Source organism: Ammospiza caudacuta, chromosome Z (genome assembly GCF_027887145.1).
Source record: "Ammospiza caudacuta isolate bAmmCau1 chromosome Z, bAmmCau1.pri, whole genome shotgun sequence".
Classification (NCBI taxonomy): domain Eukaryota; kingdom Metazoa; phylum Chordata; class Aves; order Passeriformes; family Passerellidae; genus Ammospiza; species Ammospiza caudacuta.
In genome coordinates this window covers 31,412,823-31,430,775 of record NC_080632.1, presented here as the reverse complement: position 1 = coordinate 31,430,775, position 17,953 = coordinate 31,412,823, and the positions used below count along the sequence as shown (strand labels likewise).

Below are 17,953 nucleotides of genomic sequence, written 5' to 3'. Positions count from 1 at the left end.
ATTTTTGTGCAACACTGTAAGGTATGTCAAGTTCTGGAGTTACTTGTAGTGAGTGGTTCTGGTTAAATATTTATGTGATTAAAATTGCAGTCTAGCATTTGGACTGGTGATATGTGTGTTTAAGTGATGGGTCTGCATTTTGGCAGTGTTTGTCAGGTTTTGCATTTTGGTTTTTTTGCTTTTATTTTTTTGGGGGGGTTTTTTGCTTTTTGGTTTTGTTGTTTTTTGGGGTTTTTTGACGGCCTAATTCTTAGCTAGTGCTACTGGTTATTCTGGTTTTTTTTCTTTAAATCTGAGTCTCTTCACACTTTGTGTTTCACTATCCATTTTCCTCAATTCCTGCTTTTATGTGATTTCCCTATCTCTGTTTGACCTTGACTGGATTACTGTTGTTTGATAACTGAGGACAGGATGAGGAAGATACCTTTGAAACCACTTGCATAACTTTATTTTAGCATTTATGAGGTCCAAGTGGCAGAGAAGATTAATGATATTTAACTCAAAAATGAGTTCTTCAGGGCATCTTTAAAGGAAGTATGTTCATTGACTTGCAGGACTCTTAGATGAAGGAATTAGTAGATATTTATATACTATTTCATCACTATTACTTGGCAAAATATGTAAACTTACCAACCCACAAAAAAAACCCAACCAAACAAAATAGATTCATGTATATTGAGATATAAAATTACTCTGTCTTAAAAATTCAGGAAAGGAAACATGAAAAACAAAGGACTCATCTTCTAATGGATACACTTTGTTAATCTTATTCTGAAAAGTCTTGCAGAAGAGTCAATGTCATATGATGCTGTAGTAATGTGTTCCATCTAGCATCATGCATTCTTTTTATTGCCCTTCTTTTTCCCAAGGGACAATGGATGCCATTAGGGGAAACTTTTTACTTTTCCTGGTGCGTGGTGAGAGCATAGCCCAAGTCAGCACGGCAGCTTTGGAGGAGAGCCCAACCCAACTTATGGGATTCTCAGGCTTTTGTTGGGATTTAGAAACACAATGAATTTCTCTTAACAAGGCAATCCATGCACCAGCTCAGGTGCATGAATTGCCTTTGGAAGAGCAATTTACCTTCTTACTAATTCACCAGAATTCCCTTTAAATAAATTCTAAAAAATGCTTTGAATGAAGAAAAGTTTTCTTCTAACAAAGAAAGACTAATTCATTTTAGGAGAACCTGCATCGTTGGTTAGTTTGTGATGCATGTGACAGCACATGTAGTCTCTCTTTAAGTTTTTCTGGGACTGGGCTAATATTTTGAAATGTGTAGACTCTTTAGCAAGGCATGCCTTAAGTCAGGCATACTTTTCTGCCCATAATGTCAGAAAAATTGCAGTTTCCACTGATTTATTCTTCCTGGATTGTGTGATTTCTACTGTGAAACTTTTTCTTCCTGTAGAAGAAGTAATGATACATTTGCTGTGAGCATTTTAACTTCCAGTCTGTGGGGTGTCACTGGCTATTCATAGATCTCACACAGTCATCATACAAAGGACTGGCTTGCATGCCCACATCCTTTTAGACAGATATTAAGGATATGTGAGTGGACTCAGTACTTTAGTCTGATACAGCAGTTTCTTGTTTCTTAATTTCTGCTTGTGTGTATAACATGAAGTACAATCTTTCCTTTCTCAATTTTCCCGTTGCCACACCTCATAAAAAGAACTGAAATTACTTTTTGTCAGGGAAAAAATAAGTGTAAAGAACTCATTAATTTAACAACATGAGGGAAAAGACTAGGGAAGTACAATTGTCTTTCATAAGTGAGGATAACTCCAGTACTACCTTTAAACTTGCCCCCTTTGTTGTTGTTAAATCCATGAGGTAAGGACATGTGTCTTGGAGAATGGTGACATTGCAGTGCAGCTTTATTTGGCCTTCAGGTTGACTTGCTTTCTTCATTTCCCCTGTGTAACAATGAGCTGCTCCCTTGTCCCACAAAGTACCATTTAAACGACAAGGAAGATTTTAAGGAGCACTTTTGCTTTGCAGCTGGTCTAATTAGGACTTAGAACTAATTACAGTAGGTCAGCAATCATAACTGACTTCCATACATCAGTACATGATTTCTGAACAGTCAGAAAGTCAAGGAAGAATTCACTTATATACTTCTTTGTGTTTTGTTTTTTCAACAGTTACATCGCAAACCAGCCAAATTTGGAAAGTATCAATGACAATGAGGTTGGATTTTATGTTGGACTTAAAAATCTGTGAGTATGAGATACATTTTATACAACTATTTCTTCTGTATTTCTTTTATAGAAGCATGTATGTCTAACTTTTGCGTTACTGAGGAAAGCTGTAAATCTTGCAGCTCAGCCTTGTAGAGATTTAATCCAAACTCTTATTTTAATATTTTAATATTTTTATTACACTTTTCATCATATTTTAAATTAAACATTTTAATATTTTTATTTATTTTCCTAGGACTGTGGTGGATTCAGGCCTAAGATTCGTGTCCCGTCATGCATTTGTGAAAAATGTGAACCTACAATACATGTGAGTAAGAATAGTGTCTGCATTTTAAGTCATAACCACCCAACTCACGTTAATTTATTTATTGTTAATTTATTTCTATCTCTTACCGCTTGCTTAATTTAAAAACATTTTAACAAGACAGACTTAGAATGGTCTTCTATTGTTAATTGCCCTTAAATAAGACATATGTAGTAAGGAAGCAGCAGATCATGAAAACATAATGTTTTTATGGAAAAGACCATCCACTTCATTATTCCATCTCTAGATGTGTACTGTGTCTTTTGTGATAAGTAATGTAGCCCAAAGACTGTGTCTCTTGAGGGTATGATGTCCACACTGTGCATCACACTCAGTGACATGGTTTTGACTAGCTTCAGTCTGATTTGATGAGCTGAATATATTTTAGCAGCTGCAGTGCAGGAGATGCATGCGTGGAGCACATCTAATATTTTGATGCTTGTATGTGCCCAGAGAGACTGTGATAGAACTGTGAACTGAAGTCCTAGGCGTGATTCACTTAGAAAACTCACTCAAGATCAGAACTAATGCACCCAGAGCAGAATGTAGGAATGATGTTTCTTTCACACCCAAATGTGATTTGTAGTTCATGACCTACAGGATGCAGAATTTTACCTGTACAGCTTTTTGACTGTGTTTTCCTAGATTTGTTATGCTTTAGATTTAGCGCAGGATGAACTGATCAAAGTTCTCTTTCTACAACTTTTGTGCCTGCTGTTTGCGACAGACATAGAGTAGCTCATTTTTCTACTTACATGGGAAACTGGATCTAGTCCAGTAAAACACTGAGATCATGTAAGTGACTCAGTTTCTCACAAGTACCTTGTTTTAGCTAGATATTCCAAGTGCCTGCTTTAGTCCATACATCTTCAGTAGGTGAACACTACTAACCTGTATTGACATTTAACCAAATGCTTTGCTCTTATCCTAGTGAGATTGGGAAGTCATAATGCCAAACCTTGGCCTTGTAAGATACTTCCTTGAAAAGGAAAGAACTGTGGAAAGGAACACAGGGTTTTGTTTGATTTGGTTGCTTTGCTCATGAGATGGAATCACTTTCTGACCGGTGTTTTCTAAACAACAGCAATTAATTTGTGTAAGGAAGTGGACGTGAATGTCCGTTTCTGTCTAGACAGTAATTGCTATCCTTAATAGGGAACAGTCACCAGAGGAGTGTGAACCAGGCCTTGTGAGCCTGTTAAATTTATATCACTTCATGTAATCATTAATAAAGAGCTTTTACTGTAATCACTTGGTAATATAAAGGAAGTATGTTCCAGAGTAAATTCAAGTGTTTGCCCGTGTAACAGCTGCTCAGTGAATTATGACTGTAAACTATGAAACTCCATAAAGCCAAGTGGATGTGCACTGGCTGTGGAAATATGCAATAAGAACATGCTGTCTGAGGGGCATATTTGCAGAGGAAGATTTAGTGACTCTGCTGGAGAAGAAGTGGGATTCTCTCTCTGTGCAATGAGGCAGAACAAAGCAAATTCAAGTCTGGGATGAAAGGAATATTGTGTTACATTTTTACATCTTTTCCCCATTGCATTAGCCGCTCTGAGGGAATCTATTGGAATACTGTATATAGATTAGGACACCGAATCTACTCATCTTGAAAGATGCTACAGAGAAGAGCAGTGGAGCCAGAAGAAGCTTGTAAAGCAAGTAATATAAGGAGGCTCAGAGTCTGGGTATGTTCAGTGCAATAAAGAGAAGATTGAAAAGGAACATACATCATTGCAATAGGGCAAAGAATAACGGTCTGAAAATCAAAGAGGTTGATTTAGATTAGATATAAGGAAGAAGTTTTTTGCAGTAAGGGTGATGAAATGCTGACACAGGTTGCCCAGAGACATGCTGGATGCCTCAATCCTGGAAGCATTCAGGGTTACATTGGATGGGGCTCTGAGCAAGCTGGTGTAGTTGAAGATGTTGGAGAATTGGAACTAGATCACAGTAAAGGTCCCTGAAACTATTCTATGATTCTATGCTTCTATGCTTGTCTTATCTTTAAAAGAAGAGCAGTTATGATGAGGAAAGGAATCAGTTCTCTCCATGAACATGAGTACACTGTGAGAAATAATGAATTTAGTTTGGAGAAAGATCAATAGAATTTTGGAAGACCTTTCCAGCTGTCTGGGCAGGTAGACTACACAGAAAGTGTGATAACTGGTATCCTCTTGAGAGGCTTTTTTCCCTGTTGCCTTAGGGAAATGAGTTTCATGCAGTCACAGAGAGCGTCTGTCTCTTTGCTTTTAACCAAAACTTACGCAGGTAAACAAGTTTTCAGAAAACTGACTGTTGAATAGAACAGATACACCCTCTCAAAGTCACCACTTGAGGGAAAAGTATCACTGTACATATGTGAGCTGCTAGGCTTTACAGAATCCAGTTGGATAAGATGCCTTTAAAGTGTTTCAGCCATAAGAGAAGCTGCATTTGAGCATGCAGTCAAACTGGGAATATGTGTCTGCTGGTAAGCAGACTTTGGTAGAACTGTAACTCATGAAGCTCCTTGTTAGAAACAAATTAGACTGACTTGACATCTGTTCGGTTGATATAGATGAGTTCTTGATGCAGAATAGTTACATTATGAACCAAGAGATTATCCAGTCTCGTACTGTGTTTTCTTTTGGTGGGGATTTAGTAATGTGGGCAGACACAGGATAAACCCAGATAAGATGGAAAATATTAAGTGGCACCAGCTGCTCTAGATGCACAGGACAAAGCAGTAAGTACAGAGGTATTTTTTACTGAGGCTGATCTGTTATCCCTGCAAAATGCCTTTATTTGTTTTCTTTGGCAAGTCATTATGCACTAAAATGTTTCTGAAAGCCCCAGTGAATCATGGCTTGTTGTCATCAGCAATAAAAATCCTGTTGATTGCCTATGAAGGTAGTATAGCTTCTGTTGTGGTTGGGACAGTGAAAACTATTAAGCACTAAAGGAATTTCCTTTTGCAAGGGTAATGTACACTACAGGTCTTTGAGAAGTCTTAGATTTTATTTGGAAACAAATTTTTTACTATCCCATGAAGAAAACAAAAGACATTTTTCTGAAGATTGAGGTAACTTTATAAGCATTATTTTTCTTGTGATACTGTTACAGCTTTCTTTCTTGTTCTATGAAAAGTCTGTCGATGTAGTTAAGGAGCTATATTATATAAAAATAGTATTTATTTATGAATCATACAAGAGTACCAGTTTAAAAGATACTTATTAACATGCATTTTCTCAAGCCCTTTTTTGTGATTTCCTTATTTTCTTGGGAAAGCTTATGTAGTCCAGGTATCTTTCTAAAATTTTCTATCTTAAGAAGAATTGAGTAATAACATAAACAACAGGAAAATAAATGTCATAATAGATGCTATTAAACTGTAATTAATAGCCTTGCTCATCTAATTTTTAGTGTTTTCACTGCCTGTTAGCCAACAGTCTCATTTTAGTAGTGCTGTAGTTTATAAGCTTATTTGCTGCTAACTGTAATGGACCTGTGTTATATACATGCATGGTATATTGTCAGTGCCTTTAAATGTGAAAACATTTCACAGCAAGTGCCTATTTATAAAAACTTTTAAAAATAGTCGTTGTTATGTGCTAGCCTGTGTCTAAGTGCATCACTGAATCACAGATTGCCAGTGTAGTGTATGTATACAGCTCCAGGTATCAAAATGCATTTGCATCTCTACTGCCTTACTTTAGGTAAGGCAGCCAAAGGAAACCATTTGAGATCAACCTTGCAGCAGATTTCCCCTTGCTTGCACACAGGGCTGGTTCCAGCCATAGGCAGAGCAGGGTGTTGCCTGTGGAGGGAGACTGAGTGTAGAAAAATGGCCATTTCTTCACCTCTTTCTCCCGGTTCTCCTTAGGTCTGTTCCCTCCTTTCTTGCCTCCCTTTCTCAGAAGCACTATCAGTGACAGAACTCTGCTCATGGTGCTAGCTCTGTAAATCTTTATGTGGTTTCTCAGTCTGGTTTTGTTCTACTCATATTGCCACTGGTTTAAAGTGAGCTTGATATTTTCATGTAAAATACAGTCATATTTTTGACTGAATCTGAGTCCTCTCCTTAAGTTCATCTTTGGGGCTAAACTACTCCGGCTCTCTACTCTGGACATTTTTTTCCTATAATAAAAAAAAACCCTTTAGAACTTCAGATGAATTTTCTTTGGGCTGCTTGCTGTGGTCTTTTTGTGTGCAGTTGAATTGGGAAATTAATTCATATTCTCTTTCTATGGAAGTGGAAGTGGGATCATTAACTACTTCAAAATAACCCTGACAGTGATTTTTTTCACTTAGCATGAATTAAAAAGACGACAGTAGGCATCTCTGTAGTCAATAATAAGGGATCACCTTATGAAAAATATATATATAAAATTAAATTTACTGTTGAAGTATTGCTTAAGGTGATATATTTACAGCAGGGATCTGCAGGTAAAGCGCTCTGTATATCTGGTTGTCTTTTGGGAAAGGTAGGATTTATTTGATCTGCAGGTAAGAGAGGCATGCCTTGTCTGGCAATACCACAGGGGCCTCCATACATGCCACTGGTCAGTGTGGGAACAGGAGTGATCTTCCTGTGTGGTGAGTGAAGAGTTTTCCATGCACAGATGGGGTTTGATGAGGCTCCATGCTGGAGGCAAAAGCCCAAGTCTGTATGAGGATCCTGCTTCTTTTATTCAAACTCCCAACACAAAGCATGTGCATCCTAGGAAAAAAATGGATAGTGACAGGTTTTGCTTAAACATGACTTCTGTTCTATATGCAAACTGCTCCTTAATGTCGATTTATCTGATCAGGGTCCATGAGTTCAGCTGACTAATGAAATAGTAGCTCTTGTGTTTTGCTCTCACATGTGAGGACCAGTCAGTTTGTAAACTTCAGGCTCTTCTTTGCCAGAAAAAATCAGTGATGAAATATAATCTCTTTGATTCTGCTCTAAACATTTTTAGAATATCCAACTTGTAATTTCTGTGAAAATTATCTTGTACTCAAAGATCACATCTGAAAGTTTGGAAGTAAACACTGTGTTCTTTAATCAGATTTAAAAAAAAATAGATATTTAAACCCGGAGTTTAGATGCAATACAACAGTAAGTGTGGAGCCCCTATGGCACCTTTATAATACTACATAAAACTCATGGTATTTTGGATCATAACACTGATCTTGCTTTACTGCTGGCAGTTAAACAGTTTACTGCTCTCACTATCTTCAATTCATAGACTGATAAGACTGTACAAAACAAGCATTATTTTGCTTTGGGGTGGAGAAAGCAGTTTTGTAAGCTGTGAGGGGAGGAGTATTTCTGGTTCCAATCAACATTTCTTTGCTCTGCATATTGGGAGAAGACCTTTCACTTAATTACCACTGGAAACCGTAAATGCTTAATTGACATAAAAAAGCCCAATACAGGCATTTTACAGTTTTCCTTTTGATCTTCCATGTGGGTGCATATTGCACATGCAATTTGAAAAGAACAACTAAAAAGCTCTGATGTGGATGTGTGCTAGCATGTGAGGAGGGCTTATATGAGTACAGAGTTCGGTGCAGCATCAAAGAAAGGGATACACCCATTTCACATGAATAAATTGAGCATATAATTAACACCTGGACTTTACAAAATACTTTTGAAACACAGTTAAATCTGCTGCTTTTTTGAAATTGACAAAGTGCTAAAAGTGAAAATATTGATCCCTGTTGAGTTTGATTTTGTATGTACTTGACATTACATGCTGACAGGACTCCAGCCCTTGAAACCATCAAGACTGAGCACTACCCTTTTACAATTGAAGTCGAAGGACTTTTAGAGCTGGTTCTAGTTCTTTATTGCTTTCTCAAGAGAGACAAACTGTATTTTTAGTGTAAGAAGAAGCAATTCTAATTAATGCAATCTTTCTCTTTTGCCATAGCAATTTATCCAGAAACAAGCTCTCGAGTTTGTCCAAGAAGCCTTTTCGCCATCTGGGTTTGTCTGATCTGTAAGTTGTCATTTCTTAAAATATAAGTTTATTTTTGGCTGGAATGGAAGAATAGCACTTCAAAGTTTGTTCTCTTGAAGGTAGAGGAATTAGAAGTGCCGTTCTGGTCCAAAGAAAGCATCAATTCTGACACTTAAATGCAGAGAAATTTTCATTCCAGGGCTTCAAGAAGGTTAGGTATATATTTTAAAGTAAAGTAGAGGTCAAAATAGCCTCTTCCTTCAGCTTTAAGATATTTTATTGTGAGATTACTTCACACAAAACTGCTGGTGTTTATTTAAGTATTTGAACTGGTGAAAATACAGTCTTTTGCACATATTCATATAAGACTGTTTCTCATATTCTTATAGTGGTGTGGCTGTCTATTTAAGAGTATTTTTATTTTCTCAAATTCTTGAGTTGCATTTTATGTGCTTTATGTAATTGTTTAGCAATGAAAGCACTAGTAAACATTTCTTTATTGATTTTTTTCAATACTAACATTTTTATTCTCTGTTACATCTGCCATATTTTCTTATTGATGCATGATCCAAAATTTTGGTAATCCTGTGCATTCTCTGCTAATATGCAGAAAGCCTGCAGAAGTTCTGGGAGATCTGGTGGCTGCAGAGGAGAGGGAGGTTGCTCTCCTGGATCTCAGATCAGAGTCAGAATTTGTCCAAAGTGACAATCCAAGTATGAACTACCGGCCATGCAATCCTAGTACTCTTCAGCTGAACTTCAGCACGTGAGAAGAGAAATGAGCAAATCTCAGTGGCACAAAAAGAAGTTATGCCCCTTAGCTATATTTTGTTGATAATTAAGTTGGTATAATTATTTTCTTTATGGCTCTGGGAACACTGCTCACTGGAATATTTTTTAATAACTTGAGTTGAGTTCTCCAATGAGGAGACCAGCTAGTTGCAAAGCTCTCCCATTGCTCCATGTCCTTTGTTGTTCTGTTGCTTCTGCATGAAGAAGCAGGGCAAATGTAGTGGGAGTGAACAAGATATGGGGAAAATGGATAGTGTGAAGGTTAAAGAGAGTACTATTTGAGGTACAGAGACAATGCATGACGATGTACAAGTTGAGGAACAAAGGGGATACAAAATTGAGGTAGAGTGCTGTGGACTTGGGAGAAGGAGTGTAGGACTAGACAAACTGAAGTTATGCAAACAAATGTTACGATAAAGTGAGATAAACAGATGGGGGGGAAATGAGGGAAAGGAAGTGGAGGGATAAAAGCAGAGCCAGAAAGGAGAACAAGCAGTGGTAAAATCAGTATAGTTGAACAATTCTGTTAATAAGATCAGAAACAGAAGAGCAGGAAGTGTGTTGGTAGGTAAATCTGAGATATGAATGTTGCCATAAATAGCTTCTGAAGAACTTCCCCTCAATCTGAAAACAAGTATGTTTGTCCTGTCAGTACCTTTGCATATGAAAATGTAAAGGGATGAGAAGTTTAGAATAAAGTGAAGTGAAGTATAGTCACCAGATATTACAGAGAAGGAGATGCCACTTTGGAAGGTTTCTTCTAGAACAAATGAACTGCAGCCATAAAATTAGAGCAAACAAGATAAAGACTCAGAATTTGCTTTCTGTAGGTCAGAATTTTTCTTTCACACAAGTGTCTGTAGAGGGGCATTATGCATCCAGCATCCTGCCAATGATGTGCCGAACTCCTTAGATAGGGTTAGCACAAAATAAAACACTAGAAAAAGACTGCTCAGCCATTGGTCAAGAGAAATTTCTCTTTTCAGGATAGGATGAAACAGAAGATAGAAGTAAATGTCACTGTTTTGAAAATGCATGAGATAGGTTTTGATCCAAGGAGTTATCATGTTCATACTATGTCTTGTGCAAACAATTTGTGTTCACGCTGCGTGTTCAAGTCCAGAGGATGACTTCTGTGAATGCAGATTGGTCCTTCAGACACTTTTGAGGATCCCTGCAGTTGTTTCTTCTCAAAGGACTCGAGATGGCTTTTGGGGGAACTGCTCTAATAAGACCATTTTTTTCATGATTTGCACACTTCCTGTCTTCAGGAGGCATTTGTGAGCATAGATTCTGCAAGAAACTTGAGTTTCTGTACATTAAAATTACCTCTGAAACTTTGTTAAGAATGACTGTTCTCCTGACAATGAAATGCCTCAAACAGACACTTGCTCACTCACTTTATTGGATCTCATGTATGCCAGTAGAAGGAAAAATAATGCTGGTCACTCTTTATGTAGATATGTTTGTGTTCATATTTAATATGCATGTAATTGCATTACACTTTTTAGTTTTATAGTTTTATAGTTTTATTAAATTTTAAAACTGCAGTTTGTTAGGTCTGCTAACCTGTAGTTTAAATTCCAGGCAGGGTACTGTATCAATTTCTATTTCAGGACCATTTTTTCATTTAGTATTTCTTCATGGCATTGCCTATGGTTTTACTGTGAGGTTTTTCTAGAGTGTAGCAGATGAATTTTAAAGATTAGGCGAAGTCCTTTTTTGTGATTAAAGTTGGAAGAGTGTGTGTATAATCCAAGACTGTTTGACTTTATAAAGAATTTACCACTCCGCAGCAGTAAACCATTTCTGAGGTAACTGAGTGGTGGCTCAGGTGTAGAAGAGATGAATTCTAATCACTTCCTGATTTATTAAATAAAATGGATGTTCTTGAGCAGCTGTTCTCCATGGGCTCCTGACTTACACTGATGAATTTGAAATAGTAGCCAAATCCCTTGTGTAGTCTCTCCTTCCTATGATATTCTGGGCCCTCAGTGGGTGCAGCCCTTAATTCCCTGCAGGGAAACTGTTACCAACTTGGCAGCTTTCTAAGGGTGCACGTGTTATGCCACTTAAAGGATTCATCCTGCCTTCCTTAACCTAAATAACTAACTTGTGTTTTCACCCAGCTGAATGCTTGGAGCCCCCCCGCCCCTCAATTTTTTTTTCCTATATGCGTGGCACATTTAACCTTCTAAAAAAATTGGTGTTTTTTCCTGTAGGATATTAGTGGATAATCCATTCAAATGTTCCTGTGAAATCATGTGGATCAAGAAATTTCAAGAGACCAAGTTTTACACAGAAACTCAGGACTTATATTGCATAGATGATAACAACAAGAAGACAGCCTTGCTGGATATGAAGGTCCCGAACTGCGGTAATATTCTTTTAACATAAAACTACTGCTAAGTTATTGTGAGCCAGGCAAAAACGAACATGTTTTTCTACAAAGTACTTCTCAGGATGTCAACAGTGCTCTAAAGGAAAGGCTGATGGTCTGTCAGTGTTTTTTTGTTCCACATGGAATGGTTCTTGGAACTTCATAGAATTACAGGATCACAGAATATCCTGAGTTGGAAGGGACCCATCAGGATCATGGAGTCCAGCTCCTGGCCCTGCATGGGACACTCCAAGAGTAACACCATGTAGTAAGAGCATTGTCCAAATGCTTTTTAAGTCAGACAGGATTGGTGCTGGGACCAGTTCCATGGGGAGCCTGTTCCAATGCCCAGCCACACTCCTGATATCCCCTAAATTCCCCCGACTCATCTTCATACAATTTCCTCAAGTCCTGTCATTGGTTACAAGTGTGAAGAGATTGGTGCCTGCGCCTCTTCTTCCCCTTAAAGGAAGTTGAAGACACCAGTGAGGTCTTCCATCAGTCTCTTCCTGGTTAAGTGACCTCAGCCACACCCCATATGGCTTGTCTCAAGGCCCTTCACCAGTTCATGTAAACCTGTTTATTTTTCTCTTGATCCTTTAAGAATGTACCATTTTTCAAGGGCAGGGAAATAGAATACTGATTATAGATATCAAACAAGTATTATATAGAATGAATGTGCCTTTGTTGAACTAAATATTAGTGTTTCCAAACTCAATAGACATTCATAGCTCAATTTTACCCCCTTGATTTTTTTCAGGTATCTATAGTTAATGAAGTTTCTATTTTCCTTCAAAAATACTAGTATTAGGGCCACAGAAGAAAATTCAGAACTACATGCCACTTGAGACAAATTAGCAAGAGCTCTGTTCTCCATGCTAGTGAAACAAATTTAAAGGTTGTACAAAAGACTTATATCAAACTTAGGTCTGCGGCATATTGCAACATATTGTTTTCAGATACATGGATCTAGAAGAATTTGAAAAATTATATAACAATAATGGCGATCTCCTTCCCTTTTTCATATACAGTTTTGCTGCTTTCCTGGGACAGCTGGGGAAAGGTTTCACCCACTAGCTGCAGATTTATCCTCCTCTGTACATGAGGGGGAGAAATGGGGTCTTTCTATCATGATGTCACATCTTCTGGACTCTAGAAGCAGAGTGGGAAACTGGGGTCCCCAGCAGCAGGCAGGTAGGAAGGAAAGAGGGCAAGAAGATCTTAATGGAGGGCTGATTTGGATAGGAAAAGCTATAAGTGAATGTGACCTGTAGGAGAAATTGCACTTTTTCTCCTTCGATCATTGTCCATTGAGCATTATTTTCTCCACTGCCTATGTGGAGGGTATGACATCCTCTGGTAGCAGCTGGCCAAAGAATCCCATGGTGGGGATCACTGCAGGCTCAGCAAGTGCAGCATTTACTGTCAATAATGTATTTTGTGGCCTCATATCACTGTTGATCTTGTGCCCAGCTTCTTTCTGGGCCAGGCATGGTGGCAGAAATGATGTTAGTGTCTCATGCAGTCAAATAACCCCCACATGTTCCGGGAGTCTTGTGAGCTGTGGAGTTGGTCTTGTGTGCTCCAGGATCTGATTTGCCTGAAATGAGAGATATAATACCTAGCTGAGCTAAATGGACCCAACCTTCTGCTCCAGCTGGATGGACTAGAAGGTAGATTAATGTGCTGAGTGTAGAGAGGTCAACTGTTGGACTGAGATCAATTACTGCAAGAAAAAAATTTCCAGCACATTTTGTAACATTCTTAGCTGGTGCATCTAGAAGCTACCAGGTTGCTAGGGTTTTCCTTTGAACACTTTTGGTGTTAAATATCCAGAATTAAACCTGTGAGAGATTAGTCCTTTCCCCTGATTTCTTAACCATCTGCAGCCAAAACAGGCTTGTCCCTGGGCCCTGGATGCTCTTTAGGTGCATATATGTGCACAGATGCATGCATCCTGTGGGCATATCTTGACTTGTCATGACAAGGAAAGGTGGTACTTCCAAATAGAAGAGGAAAAGGAGGAGGAAAAGTGAGTATATACAACATTTAGGTTGGAATTTGCAATATGTGTAATTTGCATATGGAAAGCATGTATTGTATTGAAGATCTGAGTGGATGCCAGCAACATGCCTACAAATAATTTATGTTAGTTTACAGGGTCCAAATATCACCAAATTTTACATCACTTTTCCTCTCCCTTTTTTTCTTTTGTTTTAGCAGCTGTTTCCTCTTAATTTATCTTTTCAAAATTAATCAATGTAGGACATAGATTTTTAATAAAGATGACAGCACATCCTTTTCCTAGACATAGAGTAGAGAATGCCTGGTGAAGAGCAATGACCTCCATATTTGTGGGCTGTATTCTGGAAGATATCTGAAAAATTGAATGCATGGCTCTTGGTTTGAATATCTTCACAGGTATTTTTCTGTATTTTAAAGGACAAGACTTAGTTTCAAAATAAAACCATGGGTGAAGCTGGTATATTTCATTTTCAGAATCTTTTGGGAGGCTAATATGTAGAACTGAAACAGAAGAGAAATTAAATTTTTGACATATTGAATTTTTTTTCCTGTGAACTCTGGGATGTTTTTTAGCTCCCTTTGATGTAAAGAGAAATATTTGGGCGTGAAGGCTTCTGCATTTTTTTAGTGAAACATTTTCTCTGTTTTTCTAATTTTCTCTGCTAATGAAATGATTCCACCTCATCTTCTTGGTGAATTTGTTTTTTCTTTTTTTTTTTTTAATTTGTAAACTAAGCAAAAGTGCCGTCTTCTTTGTGTTACTAAGGTGTTACTTCATAGTCTTATAGTAGGAGGCCTATGTGATCACAGTATGTGATAAATGTTTTGATAATAGGTTGTCTTTCTGCTGTGTGCTGTAAATAAATCTTTTGCTGGGAAGTAGGTTGAGCCCACTGTGGTTTATTGATCATAGGACTTTGGTTTGTAGGTAATTGATGAGAAAATTAGGAAATTTCTGTGGTCCTTTGCTAACTGTTTGTACAGTGGGAATGTTCAATAATGTGCTCATTAAAGATTGCCATTTAGATGTCATCAACTTTGTGATTTAATTTCTTGAGGTTTAAAGTCAAGTGTGCTCACTCTCCAGAAGATCCTCTCCAACTGCAATATTAAAAGTGTCAATCAATAATTATTTTTCCAACTGCATTTGAAATCTATGTAGACATGATGAAAATAGTCAAATTCTTCTAGGTTTTAGGATCATGTGTAATTACTGTGTCAAAGATTTTCAAGTTGCATCTACCACAGTAGCAGAGCCTTTTGTGTATAGAGATGGTCATGTTCAGTTTTGCCATTTCCAGAGTATTTGCCAGTTATCTGTACAGCGTGGACAGCACCACCACCTGGGACATCTCCTTTGGTTTCCATATGGTAAATAGCTCTAGTAAATCAGTGAAGAGAACTAAATGAGTAAACACTTTTATTCTTATTAATGCTTCTAAGCTCTCTTGGTTATTACCACCAGTGTCTTAAGTCCTTGGAAGTGGGGCATGTTCTGTGCCTTGGGTAAGGTTACTTAAAAGACTGTCAGTCTGCAGATCACCTGGAGCTTGCTGAATGCCAGGGAGGCAGGAGCACGTCCTTGGGACTGATTGTTGATATGTTGCTTGCCCCTCTGGCAGACACTTACTGGGCCATTACCATTGATTTCAGTGATACAGAAAGAAGTCTTTTTATCTTCTGGTGTTTTGGGAAAAGGCGTGGCTTCTACAGCTGTCTCTGCAGTCCTGTACAGAATTTGTATTGCTTTGCATCTCAGTCTGATTAATGGCATTTTGCCTTATCTGGCCAATTTAGTTTTGTATATGGAGACGTCATGCTGAATCTGTCTTTCAGTTTTGCTTACTGTGCCAGCCTTGGATGCTTTTTTTATCATACATTGTTTCTTTAGGTGCCTTCTTTCTTATCACTGGTCACATATGCTAGCTGCAATTTACTGAACAATGTTGCAGATTAGTTCCCTGTGTTAATATGCTTTACATATCACTAAGGTATATTCAGAATGGCTGGCTGTTTACATCTGCAGCCTGTCAGCGGAACTGTTGTCTAAGACCTATGTGATTTAATGAATGTTCACATTCTTTGCCTGTCTTTTCTCTTGCACACAAACTACCATGGTGTTGCTCTTAGTGCATACTAGGATACTTGTGTATGTATGACTGAAAAAATTTTAGAAGTTTTTGTAATGCAGAATTTCAAGCTAAAATAACTGCTTACTCATTTCTTACTTGTTGGGGAAACCCATGATTTTAACAGGCAATTGCTCAGATGACTGAAAATGGACTGGAATTGGGTCTAGCTTCATTTAAGCCTGTTTCTGGTGATTTTGTTTTTTGTGCTAGAGGTAAATAAGTTCATGGCAAAATGAGACTGGAGGCAGGTGGTCATAAATCTAAGGAAGGAATAAAGGCAAACTGAAAGATTGACACATTTATTTCTACAAATTTACAGAAAAGATTTGTACTACTACTGAGCCAATAAAATAAGCATTAGATGTTAAGCAATTGCAGTACAATGCAGTCTAAAACCACAAGCAAAGGCATAATCCAGTGGGTGTTGACATTCTTTTCCACTATCAGCTAGATTTCACTGATAAGCATATTAGAAGGAAAATATTACAGGCAGAATTGAGTTTTAAAAAATACTTAAATGTTCCCAGTGTTTATGTTTCAGAATATTCATGGATTCTCTAGCCTGTGTTGTTTATTTTGGCACAAGAACTAGATGTGGTGCATGATGTGTAAAGGCAAACTCTTCTAATTTTCTCTGTAAGAGTTTTAATTCATACCTGTGATCGTGGGCTATGTGAAAAACTTCATTTTTTTGAGAGACTTTGATAGTAATGGAATTTCACTGTTGGTCTCAAGTTGAGTTAAAACTTTCCAAACTTAATTAGAAGAATTTTCTAGCTTGTAATTGGAAATAACCAAAATTTTATGGAATTTGAAAGACAACAGGAATCCCAAAGATACATATATAACTTTCTTCTGAACATGCAACATTTACCTATTTGTGAATCAAACATCAACTTTCATACAGATGTTTATACATTACAATCTATGTAAATCAGGGATTGTGAATGATGATAGTTGAGCTACATGTGGTATATATGAATGTCTCATGTTAAAAAAAGCCAATTTTTGTTTGATAATACTGATTCAAGTTCTGCTTTAGTGTCAACAATGGAGATTTGTAATAAAAAGTAGATTAGAAATAGAAAGAAGTAAAGCATTATCCAAGAGAAAGAAGTATCTCTGAACTCATGATATTGTGCAGATTTACAGAGGTACTCTCTGTGCCTGACTTGACACATCTGTGTAAGAGTGGAGTGCTGACCTGCTAAGGAGAATCACTCTCTTTGACTCTTTTGTGGTCATAGTCTTACTTTGTTCTGTCTAGGTGAAGACTGATGACTAGGTAACTCCACCTGAAATCTAAAGAAAGTACTGTTTTCTTTAAAAGGGGAATCCTTTTTTCAAGGCATCCCTTCAATAATATATTTGGCATATTTGGTATACTTGATACCAAAACTGAAACCCATAGTTTTACTTTTTTTATGTTGTTCTCTGAAAATGTTCCTGTTTCAGGATCACATGTTTATCATGTTGCAACATTAGGCAGGTCAGCATTATTTTGAGTATTTTCTGGATGCACATGAAATTCTGCAGATAACAATACTGAAACTGCATTACATACTCTTGGTGAATTAGATGCCATTTGTTAGAGGTTTGCTTAAGCTGGTTTGGGCCTCATTAACTTACACTTCAAAGGCTGTTTAACTCTCAGTTCATCTGTTAAGCTTGTGGCTGACATATTCAGCCCAATGACACTACCTGGTTTTGGTTTTCCTTTGAAAGCTGTTGTGGCTCAGCTGTAGATGCTATGTTAGAACAATTAATGCTATGTTAGAACAATTAAATGCTATGTTAGAACAATTTTACCAGGTGTAATTTAATTTCCTTAGCCATTCATGAAGGCAGAATACCTTCATGATACTACTAGCAAGAGAACTGTTGGTAAGGTTGATAGCTTCTGTAAAAACACTTCTCTCAAAATTCTTGCAGACAAAGTGCTTATATTATTACTGGCGACCAGGTAATAATATGCAAGATCCTATTTTATTCAGCACCTTCCTATTAGAATCCAGAGTACACCTAAGGGTCTTAAAAGAAAAGTTCTGGGAATAAGTTAAGGAGCTGATGTAAATCTTGGAGATGTAAGCCCTTCATCTGATTTGAAATATCAGCAGCATCCTTTGGAGCTTCTGTAGAGGTTGACTGCAGATGAGAACTTGGTGTCCAAATGAATT

General features: G+C 37.5%; 1 protein-coding gene across 3 annotated transcripts in view; it reads left to right on the top strand.

Annotated features, from left to right (window-relative positions):
* The window catches only part of NTRK2 (neurotrophic receptor tyrosine kinase 2), a 198,886-nt gene that overhangs the window by 16,915 nt on the left and 164,018 nt on the right, over nucleotides 1-17,953 (top strand). For all 3 annotated transcript variants that reach the window (XM_058823316.1, XM_058823318.1, XM_058823317.1), the window contains exons 2-5: nucleotides 2,148-2,222; nucleotides 2,440-2,511; nucleotides 8,418-8,486; nucleotides 11,462-11,616. In XM_058823316.1, the coding sequence (XP_058679299.1) occupies nucleotides 2,148-2,222; nucleotides 2,440-2,511; nucleotides 8,418-8,486; nucleotides 11,462-11,616 (371 nt within the window). The remainder of the gene's footprint in view (nucleotides 1-2,147; nucleotides 2,223-2,439; nucleotides 2,512-8,417; nucleotides 8,487-11,461; nucleotides 11,617-17,953) is intronic.